General features: G+C 39.2%; 2 protein-coding genes and 1 pseudogene across 4 annotated transcripts in view; 1 reads left to right on the plus strand and 2 right to left on the minus strand.

Annotated features, from left to right (window-relative positions):
• The window catches only part of GSDME (gasdermin E), a 76,360-nt gene extending 56,509 nt beyond the window's left edge, over positions 1-19,851 (plus strand). The window contains exons 9-11 of one of the 2 annotated variants that reach the window (XM_040644186.1): positions 8,610-8,683; positions 11,402-11,651; positions 19,632-19,851. In XM_040644186.1, coding sequence (XP_040500120.1) covers positions 8,610-8,683; positions 11,402-11,632 — 305 coding nt within the window. In that variant the 3' untranslated portion in view covers positions 11,633-11,651; positions 19,632-19,851. Of the gene's footprint in view, positions 1-8,609; positions 8,684-11,401; positions 12,190-19,631 lie in introns of those variants that run through there. The other variant, XM_040644185.1, reaches the window with a different exon arrangement.
• Positions 19,852-20,040: 189 nt separating this feature from the next.
• PALS2 (protein associated with LIN7 2, MAGUK family member) overlaps positions 20,041-22,557 on the minus strand; it is a 109,263-nt gene continuing 106,746 nt past the window's right edge. For both annotated transcript variants that reach the window (XM_040644182.1, XM_040644184.1), the window contains exon 12: positions 20,041-21,288. In XM_040644182.1, the coding sequence (XP_040500116.1) occupies positions 21,112-21,288 (177 nt within the window). In that variant the 3' untranslated portion in view covers positions 20,041-21,111. The remainder of the gene's footprint in view (positions 21,289-22,557) is intronic.
• LOC103658897 lies at positions 21,643-22,067 on the minus strand (annotated as a pseudogene).

Raw genomic sequence — 22,557 nt, forward strand, 5'->3', positions numbered from 1 at the left:
GGGAGTCTTTCGGGTTTTCTATATATAGTATGTTGTCTGCAAGGAGTGAAAGTTTGCCTTCTTCCTTGCTGATTTGAATGCCTTTATTTTGTTGTAGTCTGATTGCTGTGGCTAGGACTTCCAGTACTATGTTGAATAGAAGTGCTGAAAGTGGGGGCGCCTGGGTGGCTCAGTCGTTAAGCGTCTGCCTTTGGCTCAGGGCGTGATCCCGGCGTTCTGGCATTGAGCCCCACATCAGGCTCATCCACTGGGAGCCTGCTCCTTCCTCTCCCACTCCCCCTGCTTGTGTTCCCTCTCTTGCTGGCTGTCTCGCTGTCAAATAAATAAATAAAGTCTTAAAAAAAAAAACAAGTGCTGAAAGTGGACACCATTGTCTTGTTCCTGACTTTAGCGGAAAGGCTCTCAGTGTCCCCACTGAGGATGATGTTAGCTGTGGGTTTTTCATAAATGGCCTTTATTATGTTGCGGTATGTTCCCTTTATGCCTACTTTGTTGAGGGTTTTTTGTCATAAATGGATGTTATACTTTGTCAAGTGCTTTTTTCAGTGTCTGTTGAAATGATCATATGGTTCTTATCCTTTCTCTTATTGATGTGATGTGTCAAGTTGACTGATTTACAAATATTGAACCACCCTTGCAATCCAGGAATAAATTCTTGGTTGTGGGTGAAGGATTTTTTTTTAATGTATTGTTGGATTTGGTTTGCTAGTATTTTGTTGAGGATATTTTGAGGATATTTACATTTATGTTCATCAGAAATCTTGGCCTGTAGTTCTTGTTTTTGGGTTTTTTTTTGTTTGTGGTGTCTTTATCTAATTTTGGTATCAGGGTAATGCTGGTCTCAGAATGAATTTGGAAGTTTCCTTCCTTTCCTATTTTTTTTGGACTAGTTCGTGAAGAATAGGTATTAACTATTTAAATGTTTGGCAGAATTTGCTTGTGAAACCATCTGGTCTTGGAGTTTTGTTGGCAGTTTTTAAATTATTGATTCAGTTTCGTTGCTGGTAATTGGTCTGTTCATATTTTCTATTTCTTCCTGCTTCAGTTTTGGTTAGTTATATGTTTCTAGGAATTTATCTGTTTCTTCTAGGTTGTTCAGTTTGTTGGCATATAGTTTTTCATAATATTCTCTTATATTTCTGTGGTGTTTGTTATTTCTAATTTCTCATTTGTGATTTTGTTTATTTGGGTCCTTTCTCTTTTTTCTTCATAAGTCTGAAAATTTATCAATTTTCTTGATTTTTTTTTCAAAGAACCAGCTCCTGGTTTCATTTAGCTGTTCTATTGTTTTTTTAGTTTGTTTCATTTATTTCTGCTCTAATCTTTATTATTTCCTTCCTTCTTCTGGCTTTAGGTTTTGTTTGTTCTTTTTCTAGCTCCTTTAGGTGTAAGATTAGGTTGTTTATTTGACATTTTTGCTCTTGAGATAGGCCTGTATTCCTATATACTTCCCTCTTATGACCACTTTTGCTGCATCAAAGGTTTTAGGGACCATTGTGTTTTCAGTTTCATTTGTTTCCATGTACTTCTTAATTTCTTCTTTCATTTCCTGGCTGACCTATTGATCAGTAGAATGTTATTTAACCTCCTTGTATTTGTGGTCTTTCCAGATTTTTTTCATTGTTGTTGTTGACTTCTAGTTTCATAATGTTGTGGTCAGAAAAGATCCATGGGGTGACTTTGACTTTTTTAAATCTGTTGAGGCTTATTCTGTGGCCTAATACACGATCTGTTCTGGAGAATGTTCAGTGTGCACTTGAACAGAATATACATTCGTTAGGATGGAATGTTCTGAATATATGATAAATCCATCTGGTCTATTGTGTCACTCAAAGCCATTGTTTTCTTGTTGATTTTCTGTTTGGTTGATCTGTCCATTGATGTGAGTGGGGTGTTAAAGTCCCCTATTATTATTGTATTATTATCAATTATTTCCTTTATATTTGTCATTAACCATTTTATGTATTTGAGTGTCCCTACGTTGGGTGCATAAATATTTACAATTGTTATATTTTCTTGTTGGATTGTCTCTTTTATTATTACATAGTGCCCTTCTTTGTCTCTTGTTATAGTTTTTGTTTTAAAGTCTTTTGTCCAACATAAGTATTGCCACTCTGGCTTTCTTCTGACATCCATTTGCATGATAAATGTTTCTCTATCCCCTCAGTTTCAATTGGCAGGTGTTTTTGTGTCCAAAATGACTCTCTTGTAGGCAGAATATAGATGGGTCTTATTTTTCAAATCTATTCTGTCACTTTATATCTTTTGATTGGAGCATTTAGTCCTTTTTTCATTTCAAGATATTATTATTATTTTTTTTTTTTGAGAGAGGTGGGGCAGAGAGAGAATCTTAAGCAGGTTCCATGCCCAGCATGGAGTCTGACTCAGAGCTCAGTCTCAGGACCCTGAGATCATGACCTGAGTCACAATTAAGAATTGGAAACATAACTGACTGAGCAACCCAGGTGTACCCCTCATTGCAAAATATTATTGATAGACATATATTTATTGCTGTTTTTTTTTTTTTTTACTTGCTGTGTGGTTTCTGAACACTTTCTGTGATCCTTTCTTTTCTTTCTCTCCTTCATGGTTTGCTGGTTTTCATTAGTGATACATTTGGATTTTTAAAAATTCCTTGCATATTCATTAGTGGTTTTTGATTTGTGGTATAACATCTTCTGCATATAGCAGTCTATATTAAATTGATGGTTGTTTATGTTTGAACCCATTCTTTGTTCCTCCTATCCCGGTTTAGGTATATGTTGTCATATTTTACATCCTTTATTTTGTGAGTTCCTTGACTGATTTTGCACAGAAATATTCAATTTTAGTGCTTTTGTGTTTTCTAACTTCATACTATAATTTTTGGTCTTTCCTTTCCACTCAGAGTTCCCTTTAATCTTTCTTGCAGGGTTGGTTTAGTTGTTGTGAGCTCCTTTCATTTTTGTTTGGGAAACTCTGTCTCCTCTTCTGAATAACAGACTTGCTAGATAAGAGTATTCTTGGCTGCCATTTTTCCCATTCAGCACTTCGAATATATCATGGCACTCCTTTCAGGCTTGTAAAGTTTCTGCTGAAAAATCCACTAACAGCTTTATGGGGTTTTCTTTGTATGTAACTGTCTTTCTTTTTTTGCCACTTTTAATATATTTTCATTATCACTGTATTTTTCCATTTTAATTAAAATATGTCTTTGTGTGAATTTGCTTTTGTTGGGGTTTCTCTGTGCCTTCTAGATATGTTTTCTTCCCTGGTTTAGGGAAGTTTCCAGCTACTTTTTTTTTTTTAAATTATATTATGTTAGTCACCATACAGTACATCCCTAGTTTTGATGTAAAGTTCCATGATTCACTATTTGCATATAACACCCAGTGCACCATGCAATACGTGCCCTCCTTAATACCCATCACCAGCCTATCCCATTCCCCCTCTGAAGCCCTCAGTTTGTTTCCCAGAGTCCATAGCCTCTCATGGTTCATTTCCCCTTCTGTTTACCCCCCCTTCTTCTTTCCTTTTTTCTCCTACCAATCTTCCTACTTTTTATGTTCCATAAATGAGTGAAACCATATGATATTTGTCTTTCTCTGCTTGACTTATTTCGCTTAGCATTATCTCCTCCAGTCCTGTCCATGTTGCAGCAAATGTTGAAAAATCGTTCTTTTTGATGGCTGAGTAATATTCCATTGTATATACGGACCACATCTTCTTAATCCAGTCATCTGTTGAAGGGCATCTTGGCTCCTTCCATGATTTAGCTATTGTGGACAATGCTGCTATGAACATTGGAGTGCATATGGCCCTTCTCTTCACTGTGTTCCAGCTACTTCTTCAAATAAATTCTCTGCCCCCTTTTCTGTCTTCTGACTCCTATTATATGAATGTTATTATATTTCGTGGAGTCACTGAGTTCCCTATGTCCTTGTTCTGCATGATTCTTTTTTGTGTGTTTTGATTACTTTCCATTACTTTGTCTTCTAGGTCATTAATTCCTGTGCTTCTAGCCTGCTGTTCATTCCATCAAGCATATTTCTCACTTTGTTTGAGCTCTTTATGTCTACGTTATTCATTATCTCTGTGTTAATAGTCTCACTGATGTCCTCCACTCTTTTTTCAAGTCTAGTGAGTATTCTTAGGATCATTGCTGTAAATTCTTTATTAGGCATGCTACTGTATCTGTTTCACTTACATCTCTGGCCATGGCCTTGTCTTGTTCTTTCATTTTGGACAAATTCCTCTATCTTTTCATTTTGTCTAAGTCTTTCTGTTTCTCTGTGTTAAGAAAGTTAGCTATGTCTCCTGTTCCTGAGGGTAATGGCTTTATGAAGAAGAAGTCCTGTAGTGCCCTGCAGTATTGCGTCCCCTAAGGCCTAGCACTTCTGGGAGTGTCTCCAATGTGTCCTGCCCTCTTTATCCTTCAGATTAGTCATTCGCAGAGGCTCTCTTTGCCTGTTGTGGGCAGTTTTTGGTTTCTGGTCTGTATGTGGCACATTTTACCTAGGTGTGCTCTGGTCTGCATGTAATGAGATTTCACAATGCTGCCACTGGAACTGAGGCCTCAAAACTTGCAAATCAGGAGATCCAGTGTTGCATGAGTTTGGGGCGGTCTTCTCAGGGAGGGGACCTACTATCCTGGGACTGAGGCAAGCATGAATGGAAAGGGCAGTTCTTCCAGAGCACAGGACTTGGTGTAAATGAGTTAAGAGCAAGTGTTTGCATTGTGCTGGTTCCCACAGATGGCTCCGCTTTTATGCTGATGGGCAGGGGAGGGAAATGGCACCTGCCAGTTCCTATATTCCTGGAAGGGTCTCCCTGTGAACGCTGTCTCTCTGGGACACACCATGAGATGAGCAGAGAACCTCCCCACTATGTGCCCTAGGTGCTCTTTACATTCCTGTTTCCACACTGTATGTTCGCAGGCTGTTTGTGGCTGCTTTTGGAGAGAAGGCAGGCAGTGTCCTCCTCGCTCTCTCAGAGCCAAGTGTGGTGACCTTTAAAACTCCAGGCTTTAAGCGCCACTGGTTGCAGAAGTCACAAAATATGAGCCCAGCTGCTTTCCAAGCCAGTTGCTATGGGGATTTGTTTTCCCTGTGTGCTCCCCTGCATGCTAGTCTATCTTTTGCCCTTCTCTGTGACCACAGCTCCCTCCTCACTGCTGTTGCCACAGTCCATTTCTCTCCCAAGCCATTTCTCTGTCCTTCCTGCCTTGATTGCTGTGGCCTTTTCTCTACCTTTACTTGTAGAATTTGTTCTGCCAGTCTTCAGAGAGATTTCTGGAGTATTTAGGATGATATAATAGTGATCTAGTTTTATTTGTGGAATGAGGCAGACCTAGGGTCTTCCTATTTGGCTGCCATCTTCCCCTCCTTCTACAAGTAGGCTTTTTTTTTTTTTTTTTAAGATTTTATTTATTTGACAGAGCTAGAGAGGGAACACAAGCAGGGGGAGTGGGAGAGGAAGAAGCAGGCTCCTAGCGGAGAAGCCTGATGTGGGGCTCGATCCCATAACGCTGGGATCACGCCCTGAGCCGAAGGCAGACACTTAACCACTGTGCCACCCAGGCGCCCCTACAAGTAGGCTTCTATCACAGAAAAACTGGGGGTAGTAGTCAGCCAAGGACTGTCCATTTGTTACAGACCCATGGGGTCTCAAGCCTGCTAGCCACGAGAGCCAGGTGGTTAAGAGGTATTCTCTGTTTGGCAGCCATAAAAACTAGAGCATCACACTTGTGTAATAGCTCCCCTCCAGGAGAAACTGGTGCCTTGGAGGGTGGCAGAGGAAGGATGCAAAGATGGTAAGCATTGGCCACCATCCTTATAGTGTAGTCCAGCAGGCCCCTTGTTCTTTTGAGAGGTCTGCCCTTCAGATTGCTGCTTTAAGATAACAAGCCTCTTTCACAAGTCTGGATGCCTTTCAAAGGGCTTTGTGCAGGTAAGTCTATGTGTGAGGCCTTTAAGAACCATTTCTCAGTTTGCTATAGCCTTGTGGGTCTCATGAGCGTGAGCCCCATTGGCTTTCAAAGCTAGATATCTGGGGAGTTGGTCCCTCCAGTGCATGTCTTAAAACTGTGGGGTTCAAAGTCTTTATTCCTCGGAGAGAAGTTTTTGAGCTCCCTTCCAACTGTGGATCGCTGTGCCAAGGGTGGGGTTTATGGTGAGAATGTGTCTCAGCCTTTCCTACTTGCTTAGATGTCAGTTTTTTGTTTGCTGGATGTATAGGAGGAGGTGCTCTGGTAGTTGTGAGTTTTTTCTCCTGAGGAAATTGTTCTACACGTAGCTGGAGGTGAGTTCAGGATCTTCCTACATTGCCACTTTGAACCAGCCTCTTCATGCTTAACTTGTTTAGAACACTTCAATCCAAGCATGTCACCTATCTCTTGAACACTGCCTCAACCACTCAGTGACCTTAAGCATGAACTCCCCTGGTGTCATTTGTAAAACAGAGTCAGAATATGGAAGAATAGTCAAATCATCAATAAATAAAACACAGAAGCTGTTTCTATGTTTTAGGCACTGCTAGGTGTTGAGTTAGGAGAAAATAATCATCTGCATCCACAGGAAATTAAAGTAGTAAAATTAGTTGGTAAGCTCTGTAAAGCAGATGCTGTTATTTCATCCTTGTGTCCCTAGCACCATACTCAAAACAGCAAATGACCATCTGCATAACATGGAACTAAAGTATTTCGAAGAATAAGGGTGGTGGGGGTGGATGATGATTACATGGGACTCAAGCCACCTGAAAAGTGAGGGAATGGAAGCATGGACAGGGGAGATGATGTGCGACAGTGGTTCAGCTAGGACTTTATGTCCTAGGTGACTTTGTCATTGCCCTTCCAGGTCCTGTGATCCTTCCACGAGGGGGCCTGTACTTACCAGCTTCATCTTCCTGATTTGGCAGAAGGGCCTCCTTGATAATTTGTTGACTGTGGACCTTCTCTGTGGGCAAATGCACACCCAATATTTAAATGCAATTTTGGGAGGGGGGGGGGTCTCAAGCAGGATCATTCCCTGGGCCTGTCCCATCCTCCTAGCAGCCTTCCTCTCTTGGGAATAAGCTGTGTTTCATTGTACTCTGCTGGATCAGCCTCAGTGATGTGCTGTTTATAAATAATACAGGAGGTGGAGGGAGTTCTTAAGTGGCTCCTGGGCCAGATGATGCAGCAGGTGACTCTCTTCTCTCTTTTGCCTCTTCAGTTCAAAGGTTATATCCTGAGGGATTGGGTTCTTTTAGAAACTGCATCTATTTTATCCTGGTTGGTATTTAAAATCCACTTTGAATAACATTGACTTGGATTTCCTTTCCCTGGGACTTGGCAGGAATCTTCTGATGCAGCCCTCCACCAACTTCTTCTGTCACTGGTGCCCCGTGTGTTGAGCTGGTGTGGTGGGCTGGGGGGCTCTGCAGTGCCACCCCTTTGTCTGGCCACATTGCATTTTGCTCCCCAAAATGACTAATGGCCTAAGTGGAACCCTTCATAGTTTACCCTGTTCTCTGACATCTGCAAAAACAAAATGATGGTTGGCCAAATGAAGAAACACACTCACAGAGGTATACATCTCAAATACATAGCAGAGTTCAAACGCAGCCTTGTCACCAAATTCTACGTTCTACTTTTTTTTTTCTTTCCTGAAAAAATTTAGCCAGCTAGATTCAGCTTAGATGATCCCAGTTTTGTTGGCGACATCCAAAGTATCATAGTCAGGAGCCAGCTGAACATATGCCACCTTCTTTCTATTGGGCGTGATCAGGGTGTTGATCTTGGCCATGTCAGTGTCCTAGAGCTTCTTCACAGTCTGTTCTGGTGCTTGTTGGCCTTGACATCCACAGTGAACACAAGTGTGTTGTCTTCTGTTTTCTTCATGGCTGACTTGGGGAACTTGATGATGGCTGAGTGGTCAAGCTTGTTTCTCCTGGGGTGCACTCCTTGGAGGATATTTGGGCTTTCTCAGACACACAGTGTCTCGGGCTGTCAAAAAGTAGATGACATGTGGGGGTGCCTGGGTGACTCAGTCTGTTGGGTGTCTGCCTTCACCTTGGGTCATGATCCTGGCATTGAACCCTGCATCAGGCTCCCTGCTTGATGGGGAGTCTGCTCCCTTTCCTCTCCTCCTGCTTGTGCTTCCTCTCTCAAATGAATAAAATCTTAAACAAACCAACCCGTAGGTGACATGTGGATTTTCTTTTTCTTGATGACTGTGGATGCGTTTCAGCACTGCTTTCTTGGCCTTCAGACTTTGCTCTAATTTTGGGAGGGGCAGGGGCTTTCTTCTTTGCGTTCATTGCCATCTCTGAGAAAAGGTAGGTTCTACTTTTCAATATGATTTGCTTTTCCTTGAGTCTGTACAGTTCTTGATTGGCAAATTGAATGTCAAGGACTATCCTCTAGTGAACACAGAGCTGGTTAGCTTATTCCAACATCTATTTTCTAAAAGGCCTTTGCTGCCTGTTTAGCACCATTCACTCATTTATTCAGTAATTACTGAGCATGTCCTCTGCCCAGCTGCTGAGAGAGCACTAAAGTATAAATTAGATACAATTCAGGGGCTGGCCTGTTCCCATGGATTTTTTTTGTTTGTGTTTTTTGGACATTGACTGGTTTTTGTCTCTTGCAGAAATGCCAGATAATACAGCGGCTCTGCTGGGTGCTTGCTGTAAACTCCAGATTATCCCTATGCTTCGTTACTTGGTAAGGGGGTTGGGTACCTAACAACTCATAAAACACCTTTAGAGTTTTTCATCTATAACAGCCCTCTGATATAGGTTAAACAGGTTTAACCTGTTTGGGGGAGTATTAACCCCACTTTTTATACACCATCCACATCACACCACACATCCTACCCTACAGGTAGGAAAAGCATTTGTACAAAGAATTTGTTTGCAGGACGAGGACCCAACCTTGTCATTAGATTCCAAATCTCAAGCTTTTCCCATTGGTTGGTTGGAGAGAATTTTGGCCAAGGTTTAGTTGTGATATTGCAGGGAAGGAGCCCGACATCCTGTTACTTGCAGTGGCAGTGCTAGGGCTAGACCAGTTTGATTCAGCTCTGCATCTAATTCACCAAGGAGGTGTTCAAGACGACTGCTTTGTCTCAGATCATTAGCTTTGTGCCCTAAGGAAATTTCATGGCAAGAGCAAGAGTTTGGTAATGACGAGCTTAGCCCTAGAGAGTCAAGATTAAGCTTTTCCTTTTTAAATTACAAACTGGGTCATTAATAGGAGCCATAGAGAGGCTGTCCAGAAGCCACTCAAATGGCGCAGGGTAGCTGAGCATACCTGGCTGGATTATTTTAAGGTCTGGATAGTTACTAAGAGCCCAGACCAATATGCTATGTAGGCTCAAAAAACCAAAGCTCAGACCTCTGCTCTAGGAAGCAGGTATTGAGATTAAGTGCCTGACCAAGATCCTGAAATTTGTTACCCATCTACTGTGGGAACTTGGAACACCATGCTTAGTGCCTTAGGTACTTGTGTGCATGGCCAAGACATCTGAACAAGGCATCATTCTAAGGAGCAGTTTAGAACCCACCCAGAGGAATGCTGGGTTCTTACACTTTGACCACTGAAACTGAAAACATGCCAGCATGTATGTTCTGGGGCCAGCTGAGGGTAAAGTCTGGTGGTGTAGTTGGGTTATGGAGATGTAAGTCCCATTACCTAATTGTGTGCAGCGATGAGCATGGCGGTAGCTCTGTTTTCATACCCTAGCTCCCTGCTGAAGTAACTGAATGCTTGGCACTTCCCAGGCTACCCTTAGTAAGATTTACAAAATCCTCAAAATATCGCCAGACCACATTACCTAATTCCCTCTCCAACAAACTCACACTTACTTGTCGTCAGTATTAGATTTGATCTTTGTGCTGCTTCCAAGTTCTGCTTTGTTGGTCTGAGAGTAGCCAGGAGGACACATTTGGAGTTCCAGGATGGCTGGTATTCTACACTGGCACAAAACCACCCACCCCGAGAGTCACCGGTCTGCTTTTTGGGCGCTGCTTAACATAGACAAAAGATGATTCTTTAATCAATTCCCTGGATAGCTTCACATAATTTGCCCTAGATATTGCAACAACTCTTAACAGTGAGGCTCCTGCCTCCTGAAGGAACTTGGGTGTCGAGTTTCTTACAGAGATTTACTTAGAACAGTGTACAGAAATGTTACCTGCATTCCTGTCTTCTCTCCTCTGGTGGCCAGAGTAACTCTGAGAGCCTTTTAGAAGAATAGCATCAGATAGGATCGTCAGTAGAGACTGTTAATTTTGCCCCACCACCCTTTGGGTGACTGTAATCTTTTATACCTAGAAGTGCCTCTGGGCACGTGGGGCTGGCAGCTGTTCAGAGGCGGAAACTGGGTGCTGCTCAGCACTTGTCCAGCAGAGCCCGCTGTGGGCAGCCTGCATCAGTGGAGCTCATTCTTAAATTACTGGGATGTGGTGCCTCTGCAAAGAGCAGGCCTGAACCACTTTGTAAAGCAAAATTGATAGTTTATGGTCTTGGCCAAAGGCTGATGTTAAGCCTGTGGTAAGACTGTGTGAGTGGTAGTTGTTGAATCTACATGCTGTAGATTTGTAAGGCTTTATTTTGATAATAGACACACAAGTTATTTTACAGTCAAATGAGTGCTGCCCTTCGGACACTGGGGCAAGCTTTTAGTAAGGTTATCATGACATTTCTGGAAATCTTTAGGATTCCCTTCCAATTCAGTTAAAATTCATGCATACTTTATAGGTTTACTTCATTAATCTCATCTGGTTTTGAATGCCTGGTAAAAATCCAGTCAACTAAAGATTAAAAAAAAGTGTCACAAATGTTCTGACAACTTGCAACTAGAGCAGCAGCTGAAATGACCTCTGTGAAGAGCTAGCGTTCATTCAAGACATCGAGGGTCTATGTTCTATGACAGACCGGGGCCCTGGTCTCCTAAAAAGCTTAGGTTTTAGAAAACAGACTAAGAGTGGCTGGGATATGGGGGTAGAAGGAAGAGTAGGAAAGGCCTTTCTAATGAGGTATTGCGGCGGACAATGAAAGATGAAAAGAAAAGGTTTACATGGGGCTCTGGAGGAAGAGGGTTGCAGGTAGGAATAGCAAGGGCAAAGGTTCTTGAAGCAGAAAGCATAACTAAACTGTGGTACCTATTTAAGAAATTCTAATATCATTAAAAGAAAATTCAAACCATACATACTGTGTGTATGAGACTTTCTCAACTCCTGAAGTTAAGTTAGAATTCAGAGTGGAGAGTCATTCAGAACTCCAGGCAGATTGGAAAGATCAGGTGTAAGGTCCTGGCTTGGGAGAAACAGACCTTGTTACATCTTAAGGGTTTTTCTGCACCATTTGGGGTATTTAAAAAACAATAATTTGATTTTCTGTAACATTTTTAAGTGAATTTGCTTAAATGTGTCATTTCAGCTCTGTGCTCTCTCTGATGATGGAGTATCTGATCTTGAAAACCCAAACTTGGCTCCTCTGAAAGATATGGAAAGGTTTATGATCGTGCAGCATTTGTTTGCCTCAGTCAACATGAACCTGGAGAGACTGCAGTCATCCGTGAAAGTTGTCACCCAGAAGGACCCTAACATTTTCCCACTCATTCTTTACATAAGCCTGAATGGACTCTGTGCTTTAGGCAGAGCACAATAACATCATATGTGAATTACAGGTACATGTCATCAGCTGAGGCTGGGTATCTTTCAGCATTAAGATCCTACTGAATGTAGCTACCGTTTTTCATAAAAGGCCTGTGCTAATGACCCAGTGTCTAAGTTAGATTCTAGCATCTGAAGAGCTAGAAGAGGGTTGAGAATTCTCAGGTAGTGTACAGACTTTTTTCTGCAGAAAAAAAATGGGTCCATCTATCTTTCTGCTATACAAAAACAGAGGAGTCTGACAGACCCAAAAATTCACTTTAAATTGTGAATGCTATAGGAAGACAATTTATAGAACTCTGTTTTAGGTGTGCTGACAAATGAACTGTAAATGCCATTACAGTACATATGTTCTGCTATACAAAATTAGTAGCAGGACACCCTTCCTTAGGGGTCTAGCTATAGACATGCTTTGATGAACATACCAATTCTAAGTCTATAACAATGCTATTTCCCTTGCATTCTTAATACATACTGTAACAAAGGAAAACTGAACTGTGTATATTTTGTATTTAATTGTTTGAAATTCTTCTATAAATAACTTGGACTGTCTCTCTAGTGCCTCTGATTCCATTGCCTGAAACCACTTTTCCTTAGCAAAAAGTAGCTAAGAATTTGTCTTACTCTAGGAGCAGGGAGGATAGAAGTAGTAGTTATTGAAACGTGTTACATTTTTTTACCTCATCTATTTGCTTCATTTCTTGGAATAAACTAATGCTTTCATCACCTCAATTAAAAGGAGACTAAATCTTATGCAAATACTTCTGATACACAAAAAGAGCATGCTGTGTGGCAACAACCTAAAAAGCACCTTAAAACAAACGGGAAAGGAATCTGCCAAAGTGAAAATAGTTGTGCTACAACAGGGGCACTATACATGCCTAAGTTTTATAAACAACAAATTGATAACAGATTTTGTAAGAAGAATCTACTTAAACACAGAGTTACACGTGTATCACAATGCAGTGGAAAGCTCCTTTAAGAGCCCACAAAAAACTGGAGAGTGGTTCCTTTGGGGAGAAGATTGGGGGGGTACCCTTCTATTCTTGTTATAATTTTGTACATCTTAACCTCTAAATTAAAAACCGCCAAAGCAACAAAAACTAAAGATCAGCTTCAGGCAGAAAGAGGCCATCCCAGCACATGCCGAAAGTTTGGGTTACATCAAACAGGCAACTAAGGCATTTGGTCGTTTCCACAATTACCAGCCAGTTAACCTGTTGGATTGTGTTTTAAAAATTTGCAATGGACTACTGGGTATTTACCCCAAAGATACAGACGTAGTGAAGAGAAGGGCCATATGCACCCCAATGTTCACAGCAGCATTGTCCACAATAGTTAAATCGTGGAAGGAGCCGAGATGCCCTCAACAGATGACTGGATTAAGAAGATGTGGTCCATATATACAATGGAATATTACTCAGCTATCAGAAAGAACGATTTCTCAACATTTGCTGCAACATGGATGGGACTGGAGGAGATAATGCTAAGTGAAATAAGTCAGAGAAAGACAATTATCATATGATTTCTCTCATCTATGGAATATAAGAACTAGGAAGATCGGTAGGGAAAGGAAGGGGGGTAATCAGAAGGGGGAATGAAGCATGAGAGACTATGGACTCTGAGAAACACTGAGGGCTTCAGAGGGGAGGGGGATGGGGGAATGGGATTGGTGCTGGGTATTAAGGAGGGCACGTATTGCATGGTGCACTGGGTGTTATACGCAACTAATGAATCATCAAACTTTACATCAAAAACCAGAGATGTACTGTATGGTGACTAACATAATAAAAAATTATAAAAAAAAATCTGCAATTGAAAAGGATGTAGCCTTATGCTGCTACAGCATAGGCTGCCCAGGGCTCCAGTTAATGCCACTCCTTAGCCCACCCCACTGTGATGTGCTGGGCAACGTAGGGCTGGGCATGCTTGAGTGGGCCTCCAAAAGGCTCTTCTAAGTAACTGGTATCCTCATCACCACACACGATTATTAACTGTAAATGTACATTGACATTTGTAAACAAGTTCTGGCAGACCAGACACCTAGAAAACAGAAAATTTCCCAGAACAACAGAAGTGGAAAGCCACCTTCACTCAGATGTTCCCATGACCAACTGTCTTTCACAAGTGGATACAGGAAGAAACATTTCTATTAGCTAGTGTGCTGTGGCCCTATCAGGGTCCCTCAGGTGTCCATGATTTAATAATGTTACCTTATGTGCCAAGAAGGGACTTGACAGGTATTTTTCAGGTGATAGACTTTGAGAGAGAGATTATCCTGGATTATCTGGGAGGGCCCTTAGAAGGCAGAGGGTCAGTGAGAGACTTGGCCAAAGAAAATGCAGGAAAGATGAGGCATAAGAAGGATTCACTGCTGTTGCTGGCTCTGAGACAGAGGGAGGTCAGTTCAAGAACAGGAGTGCAGTCCATGTGACAGCCAGGAAGGAAGCGGGGACCTCAGTTCTACAACAGCATGGAACTGCAATCTGCCAACAACCTGCAGGAGCCTGGAAGCAGATTCTCTCTCCAGCGGTGAGAGCCAGGGTCTCAATTTCAGTTAGGTGAGACCTGTGTTGGCTTTCCAACCCACAGAACTGAGTTTGTGTTTAAAGCAGCAAAGTTTGTGGTAATTTTTTACTGCAGTGAGAGAAAATGGACAGTATTAAGATGCAAGAATGAGCAATCTAAAACCAAATTCTTTGAGAAGTATACTAGACTAGCAATTTCTGAAGTACAGAGCATGGAATCCCAGAAACTTAGCTTGAGTTGCAAAATACCTTTTCTGGACACCGGCTTCCCACACTCACCCACAGTCATGCCTCCACTTCTTGGCCAGTCTGGTGGGTCCACCTTCCCTTTTCCACTGCAGGCCTCAGGGCTGAGCTGTGCCACAGCAGGTGTCATCTTTCCCACCAGGGCTTTTCCTACTTGGCTAGCTCGTCCTAGCATCTCATGTCATCTAAGCATAGAGAGGCCTTTTCTTGATGCTATATTTTAATCTTCCCTGTCTCTGCCATTTTTTCCTTGAGTACGTCACCTTTGAAAACCACCAAATGGCTTGGGCTGGGATAGAGGAAACAATAGTTAGGGTTTCCTTGTTAAAGAACGGAAGCAGATGAAAAATTTATATATTTATTTTGGTGGGAAAAACTAAATGTTATTACAGGCTTTTTGCAAACATTAGCATTTAAAAGAAATTACCAAAGCTAATCTGATATCCTCTGTATTTTATCATCTCTAAACCTTAGTTCTACCTATAAACGAAACACTACATTTTTGCAATATTAAATATTTATTTTTATATATACAAAAATATTTTACTTGGAATATACAATCTCACATGTTGAACATTTCAATAATTTTTGTTTTGGACAGCATATGGAAATATGTGAAAAGAAAAATTTATAGGGACAGTTTCTGAAAAATCAATACTTATTTGTACTGCAGGAAAATTTTATTTATACAAGGAAAGCAGTAATGTTTCTTTAATACAGGAACTAGTAATACAATTACTTGGAAAGCAATAGCAAATTTTAGTTTTTAAACTTTTTCATCAGAAACTTTAGCAGCTTGTTCAGCTTTTATTTTTAGATTGCTAACAAGCATTTGCCCTCCATTAAAAAAAAAAAAATTCTACAACTATTTCAAAGACTAGAGGTTAAAAAGAGCATGCATTTAATGAAGATATACCAAACTGAAGTGGAAAAAAAAACCCAAAGCAAGGTTTTCACATCAAATACTCACCATGGGCTCTAAAATAACTCCACATGCAGACAACTACACTTGTTGCCGAACCCTAGTGCTCATTCTTCACCAAAACCCTAGATCCCACTGCCTTAAAAATCAATGTTACCAGAGAAACAGGAGTCGCAGTTTTTAAAAGAGGACACATGGCCAAAAGGAATATTTATCTTAAATTACAGTTGGAGATGAGCTATTCCTCAAATCTGGTTCTACCTGAAAAGGTGAAGGCATTCCTCGTTTGGACCATGTTTATCAGAACAAGCTTTATGTCTTCAAAGCAATGTTGCTGTACTACCGCTTGCCTCTCCTATTTCAGAGGAAGAGGAAGACCACATATTTTAACTGCTGATGACTTCTGCTTTAACAGTGGTAATTTACAGCTGAGGAGTTTTGAATGCTCTGCTTTTTTCCACTTCCTCTAAGCTCCCTGGCCACCATGACTGATATGAGGAAAGACTAACTTCAGCTATGGCCCGTCATATTTGTATGTTTCTACCCTCAGCCTGCTGTTGCAGACATGCAACAAAGACTTCTAGTTCCAACTTTTAAAATAAGACCTTCTGGCTTCTGCTCTGTGGAAGCAACAGTACCTATTCAGTGGGACTCAAGACAGGTTTACAAGCACTGAGTCATTTACTCTCCTAAGTACGAAGCAGCATTTATGTTCTTTGTAGATGTGTTCATCCAGTTTGTGCTGGGAATTAGAACACAGTAAAAATTGGTAGGGAAAAAAAAGGGGGAAGGAACTGTCACTTCTGGCTGACTTTGGTGTGTGGAGGAGGCAAGTCAGATTTACCACTGCACTGCCTTATTAGCCAATGGCTGTGAAGCAATTAGAAAGAGAACGCAACTAAGATGTCTTCATGTTGGATTCAAGGTCCACTAATTGCACCTAACAACAGTTCTCCCTATAAAGAACCAGATGCCTTTTAAACTTGATACTAAGGGTTAAACAATAGGCCTGCAGTGATAAATTTCAGGCATGAGAACTAAGGTAGGGTAGCTTTAAGGGCCAAAGATCAGAATGTCTTGGATGTCAGAGTACTGGATTGCTTAAATTTTATCTGATTTGCTGTGAGTAACAACAAGAATTGGTTAAAGGTTTGGACTGAAAGTGGGATTCTAAACTAAAATGGACCTCCTGACTAAGGCTACAAGAGAGCAGAACAGACCCTCCTCAGAGCTGTTTTAAAACTGAAGGTAGGATTCTTGAATGGTGTGTACCATTCATTATGCTACCTCTGAAAGATACATCTTTAAAGAACTAAAAGAAAAACAACCTTAATGTAAGTGAATACATATAATAGATAAAGTAGCCTAATAAGAAGGCTTTTCCAGTCTAGCATTTATCACATCAGAGTTACAAATTACTTCTTGTAATTTAAGGTCATGACAAATATTAAGCTAGCCTTATTTAACTTTATTAAAAGCAAAGGGAAATATAAATTTTATCAAAGGTTGCATGGTCAGAATCAGAATTAGGATCTCAGCTAGAAGTACACCATCTCTGTTTTTAAAAAAAGAGATTATTTCAAAGAAAGTAGTGCAATGTACTGCAGAAGTGGTACAAACCATGCTTTAAAATTCTTACCTTAGAAATGAGATATCATTCCTTCACTTTTTAGTGTATTAAAGACTCATTTTTGATTCTGTGCACTAAATCATTCCAGGAACACAAAAAGTAACATAATGAATTATGGAACATATTAAAAAAAGAATAATGAATAAAACTTGAAGCTAACAAAAATGTAATTTAAAAATAATCTTACCTTAAGGAATTACAGAATTATTATCTTCTTCAGATATACAGTGTATACTCAAACAATGATGATGCTGAATTATTCGTTGACTGTATTCTTAAAAGGTTGTGAATATTCACTTGTACTATATACAATCCCATTATTTAAAATGCTGAATTTTGCTCAAGAATTTAAAATACATTACAGATGCTATTACATGAATTCTCACAGCAAATTCATTGGAACAAGAGGAGGGCAGTTACCATAATCTCTAAGCCTGAACCATATCACAAATTCATTTGAAAGTTTAAATAAGTATTTCCCAAGAGGCTGCCATCTAGAACTCTGTCCTTTTTGCTTAAGGAAATTAAATTATAATAATTTCCTGAGCTTAATTTCGTATTTTTCGGAAAGGAGATTAGTAAAACTACAAGCCTTACAAGGTAAAACTAGAGCCTTATAAAACAATGTGTAAAAAGTTTCAGAATGTCTAAGAATTTGGGAGTAAACATTTAAGAACACTATAGTTACATGGGTGAACACATTTAGTTTTATTATTCATGTATTTTGGGAGAATTTTACATATTATACATATGGCTGTACATATATATATATGGTGACTCAGACATTAAAAAAATGACCTATATATGTACATAAAAGTTCAGGATTTCTTTTTCCGTATTATAAAGATTCATTACTACAAAATTACTGGCTCCCTAGCCTGTGATTTCTGGAGAATGGAGTGTTGTTTCAGAAGTCATAAAAGTACAATGTTAAGTAGACCACTATTTTGACCAATTTTCAAAGCTTTAATGTTCAATATTTATCAGTTCAAAATAATTGTACCTAACTCCACGGCTATCCATCTTGACAATCAACTCCAATCACCAGATTATGACACTTACTGTTTTGCCTAGCAATAAGTACCAATTTAATGAATTTTTAAAGCAAAGATCATCTTTTATTGTCATTGGGATAGTATGGTCAAAGCAGTATCTGGCCATAATCTATAATGCTACACTATTGTATTTTATTGCTAATTTGCATTATTTTCTAAATTTGTGTTAATAACCAATTTGCTCTTTTAAAGAAAACTTGTCCTGATAAGCTATTATAAGTAAATTTACTATAGTCTAGACTCTAGGGTTCAGGCTACTGGGTTTATGATAGGATTTCTATTTTACAAAGCTATGTTCAGCAATTGTATAGTTAAGAATTGGCGAAAGTAAAAGTCCTGATGTATTGGATATTTGATAATATCCAATATCGAACAAATTAAGACTGCATAATCAAGCTGTGGCTGGAATAAAAGTGAAACTCTATTTGTAGTGCATCACATATATTCCTCTAGTTATAGTGTTACATGACTTATCCAGGAACATCACCTCTACGGGTGTTTGTACATTTGAAAATAATACGTATATAAATATAATATTTAGTTGTATAAACAGTCATGCCCTGAACGCTGAATGTGGACACTTTTCTGTCCACAAAGAATCCTCAGGTGCATTAATGTATTGGCACATGTTTCCCAAAGACGTTTGCACGTGCATGTGTATTTTAACTATTACCAATTGTTTAGCATCACTTTAAACCATTTTCTCTTCAGTAAAGCTAATTATTTTAGATATTTCCCACAAAAGAAGTTCATATGTCATTGATTACAACTATACTCTCACTACCTTGGGCGAATCCTGAGGCCTCCGGGACTCTTTGCTCCAGTAGAGCTCTACCGGGTCCTGCAGACTCAGATGGGACTTCAGTTCAAGTTCAATGACTCTACTGAGATACAGTGAAATTTTCTGAATTTATTCTCTTCAGCTCTGGCATCTAGACTGAAATAAACTAGACAGCATTATTTCATTTATATTATGGGGGATCTAGTGTATATTAACTAGTTAGTCATGAATACCATTTATAATAGAAATCATTCCTTTAAGTATAGACTATTTTCTAAATAATATGCATTTTAAACCATATGATAAGGCTAAAAATACATGTGATGTAAAAATCATCTCCATTATGTCAAGACAGTTGAAATATTTTGTGGATAAACTTCTCGTGCTGCTACAATGATCCCAAAGCTGTTCAAAGAGGCTCCGTGCAGCAGCATGAAGGCACACCACAGAAGACAGCACATTTCCTGAGAGCGTGGAAATGATATTTCTCTTAAAATTAAGTGTGTTGAAACACTAAATCTTAAGACCTTACCTCAACACTGTGCTTTGATTCAGGTTGCTTTGAGAAGCCGAGAATTTGATGTAAATATTTGTGGTTTAAAAATTACCAAAGTTATTAAAAGGGTATGATCCATTTTACCACTAATTCCCAATCTTAGGACAAAGAACATGAATTTGTGTTCTGGATATGAAACTCTAGAATAAAAAAAAATACCTATACATTTCCAATCTTAACAATACAGCAACTTGGATGTTTTGTTTCATTGTGAAGAAGATTGAAAGCAATGTGTGCGTAACTGCTTATTGCCATGTATTTTCTCTTCCCTCTAAGCCCTCCTGGCTGGCGTTCCATGTGACAGCTTTGCTGAGGAGAAAACAAGTTCAACAGCCAGGTGCCTGATGCCTACCATGGACAAAGATGACCACAAGCACCTAACCCGACAGGTGTGAATACTGTTCCTGTGAGAAGCTGGCAGCAATATAAAACATGGCTGACTTAGCTTCATGATGAGCTACATCTCTGAATATGTTTGAGGAAGAATTTATACCATCCAAGAATCCTAAAGGAAGATATTAACTGAGATGAATTTTAAAAATCTGAACATGTTAACGCATCTAAAAGAGAGCTGTTTTCCTACTTATTAAACAAAAAAGTGCATTTCCTAACAGAAATGTAAAAAAATATATAAAACCTTAATATATATTATATAATACATACAATGTACATATTATATAATGTATATTTTATATATAATAGATAAGACAGCTGACAGTTATTTCCAAATCTCATAAGTTGTCCAATGGACTTGGTTCTCAACACAACAGATTTAACATATATTCTAACAATTACATCACACTTCAAAAAGCACGCTGATTGTTCACAAAATCCCCCACTTGCAAACTTAGAGGCATTTTAAAGCATCACAGAAATTTGCAAAGGCATGATACATTTGCTGACCATATCCTAATAAAAAACTGTCGAAAGCAGGTTCATTTTTGTCAAATTTCTACATGTGAAAATCAACTTTTTGTGTCATTTTGCTGTGTTATGTGTTACAGGATAAGGCACCCTCTTAGCCTGCACGGCCTTGCTTGCTGTGTACACATTCACTTAGCATCAGCCTGTCATGTCAACAAATGAGAGTGCAAAGTACTGCTCTTCACTTTTTCCCTCAAGATGGAAATGAAGGGAAAAAAACCCCAATGTATCTGCTTAATTTATAATGGATAGCCATCTATCTCTGAAATAATGAAACCATGTAGTGTTGAGCGGACTTCTGATGTCAGACTTGGAACGTATGGACATTACAGTTCTGCTTCTATAAGAACTTATATTAGGAAAGAAGGCCAATAACTTATTATTTTCTCCTAATAAAGAGTAACTGATCCTTCACTCGTTAAATACTGAACTAAAGGACAGCTTTACAAAACTATTTCAAGTATTCATTATCACAGTGAAAATGGGAGACCAATGTGAGAATGAAGGATTTGAAAATTCCTTTGATGAAAAAGGCAAGGGTACTAAATCAAAACATATACAAAATGCTTCAACGCATTTCTTTATGTGGTATGAATAGAAAGATTATCCATAAAAAGTTAGAAAAATTAAGATAAATTATATATTAGTACACCTTCCCAACCACATTTTATATAAAAATTCAGAATAGTGTACTGGTATTTCAATCTACACAATAAAAATGCCTGAACTTGGCAGATATCTTCTATCTGTGCATGTATTTTCTCAGTAGAAGGCTTATTTGTTGCAGTCACTTTTAAAAAGTTTTATTTCCATTATGAACCTTATTGAATCATCAGTAAACCCAGCTGATTGGGACCCACTGTGGCTCCATTCTCAGCTTCTCTATGGCAGTTTGTAGTTTCTCAAAGGCTTTGTCTAGATTGTCGTTTATGATGATCAAATCAAAATAGTGGTTGTATGCTCTTTGAATCCGTGCACTTTCGTCCACTGTTTTCTTCAAGTCAGAGTCCTGTCAAAGAGTATTAAAAGGAAATGTTTCTATCATAATGTGTATTTCCTTGCTCAAACACCGATTCAAAGTGAACATAAGAAATAAGCACATTGGGACTTTTATGTTGATTCTGATATTAATGCTCAAAATCTAATCTATATAGTGTTAAAACAGACATTACCACCTGTTCATATTCTAGTCTTTCCAGCAGTGATCATGTTTGCTTTATAAGTATTCTCTATCTTCTGTTTTCATTGATCTTAGGATAAGATTCCTAATTAAACAACTGCTGACAATAATCTCAAGGTGAAATCTAAGGTAATAAAAGAATTATTGCAGGTTTCCAGCCCAACTATATCATTCTTTTCAAACGATTTTTTTTTTAAATTTGCATGTATGGATTACATCCCTAGAAAAAGAATCCCAGGATGTTCCCTTCTGTGTGTTTTTGTCTTGCTTCTTCATGGTCCATGATGCCAGCTGAGGTTGTCAGTACAATGAAACCAAACTGGTGGGAGAGGAGCAGATTATTCTGCCATTTTTTAGATCTTTGAGTTGTATATCAAATCTGGGCTGAACACTCCACACTTGTTTAACCTGCTTATGAGGTTCACAACAATTTTCCCAGCTCTGGGATCATCAATGATTTCAAATTCGCCAATGTAACTGTGCTTCATCATCACAGTTAGAAACTGGTTAATGACTTTGGAGCATGGAACCTGGCATTTGCCTCTCCTTTCAGGAGTGTAAATGCTCTTGAGAGCATCTGCCAAGACATTCATGTGTACTATTATGGCGGCACAGAAAGACTGTGGCAAGAGCTCAAAAGATTTTTATCTTATGGGCTCTGAGATCATGGAAACCATTTTGCAGTGCCTATTAAGCTCAAAGCCAAATCTGCTGCTTATCTCTAGGAAAGAGAATATTAGAAATGTATTTTGAAGACTAACTACATGCTCCCTACCCCCAACAACACACACACACACACACATATTTATTTCTTTAGCTAGCATTGTTTATATCTTGTATAATATTTCTAGTCATTTTGGAATGATGTAGGGAATGACTAAGTAATAGTTCTGCATGAGCAAATAAAGCTTTTCATTAAATTGCAACTGTTTTGAAATTTCACAGTATTTCTACATGTTCTTCAAATATTTATTGATTCCTATTAAAGTGTCTACTATGTTTCATCATCTGTGGATATAACAATGAATAAGACAGACGGAGTGCGTTCCTACCCTCCAGAGGAAGAGACAGACTAAGGGCAAATAAATACAAAAGCTT

This window comes from Ursus maritimus, unplaced genomic scaffold (genome assembly GCF_017311325.1).
Source record: "Ursus maritimus isolate PB19 unplaced genomic scaffold, ASM1731132v1 scaffold_3, whole genome shotgun sequence".
Classification (NCBI taxonomy): Eukaryota; Metazoa; Chordata; class Mammalia; order Carnivora; family Ursidae; genus Ursus; species Ursus maritimus.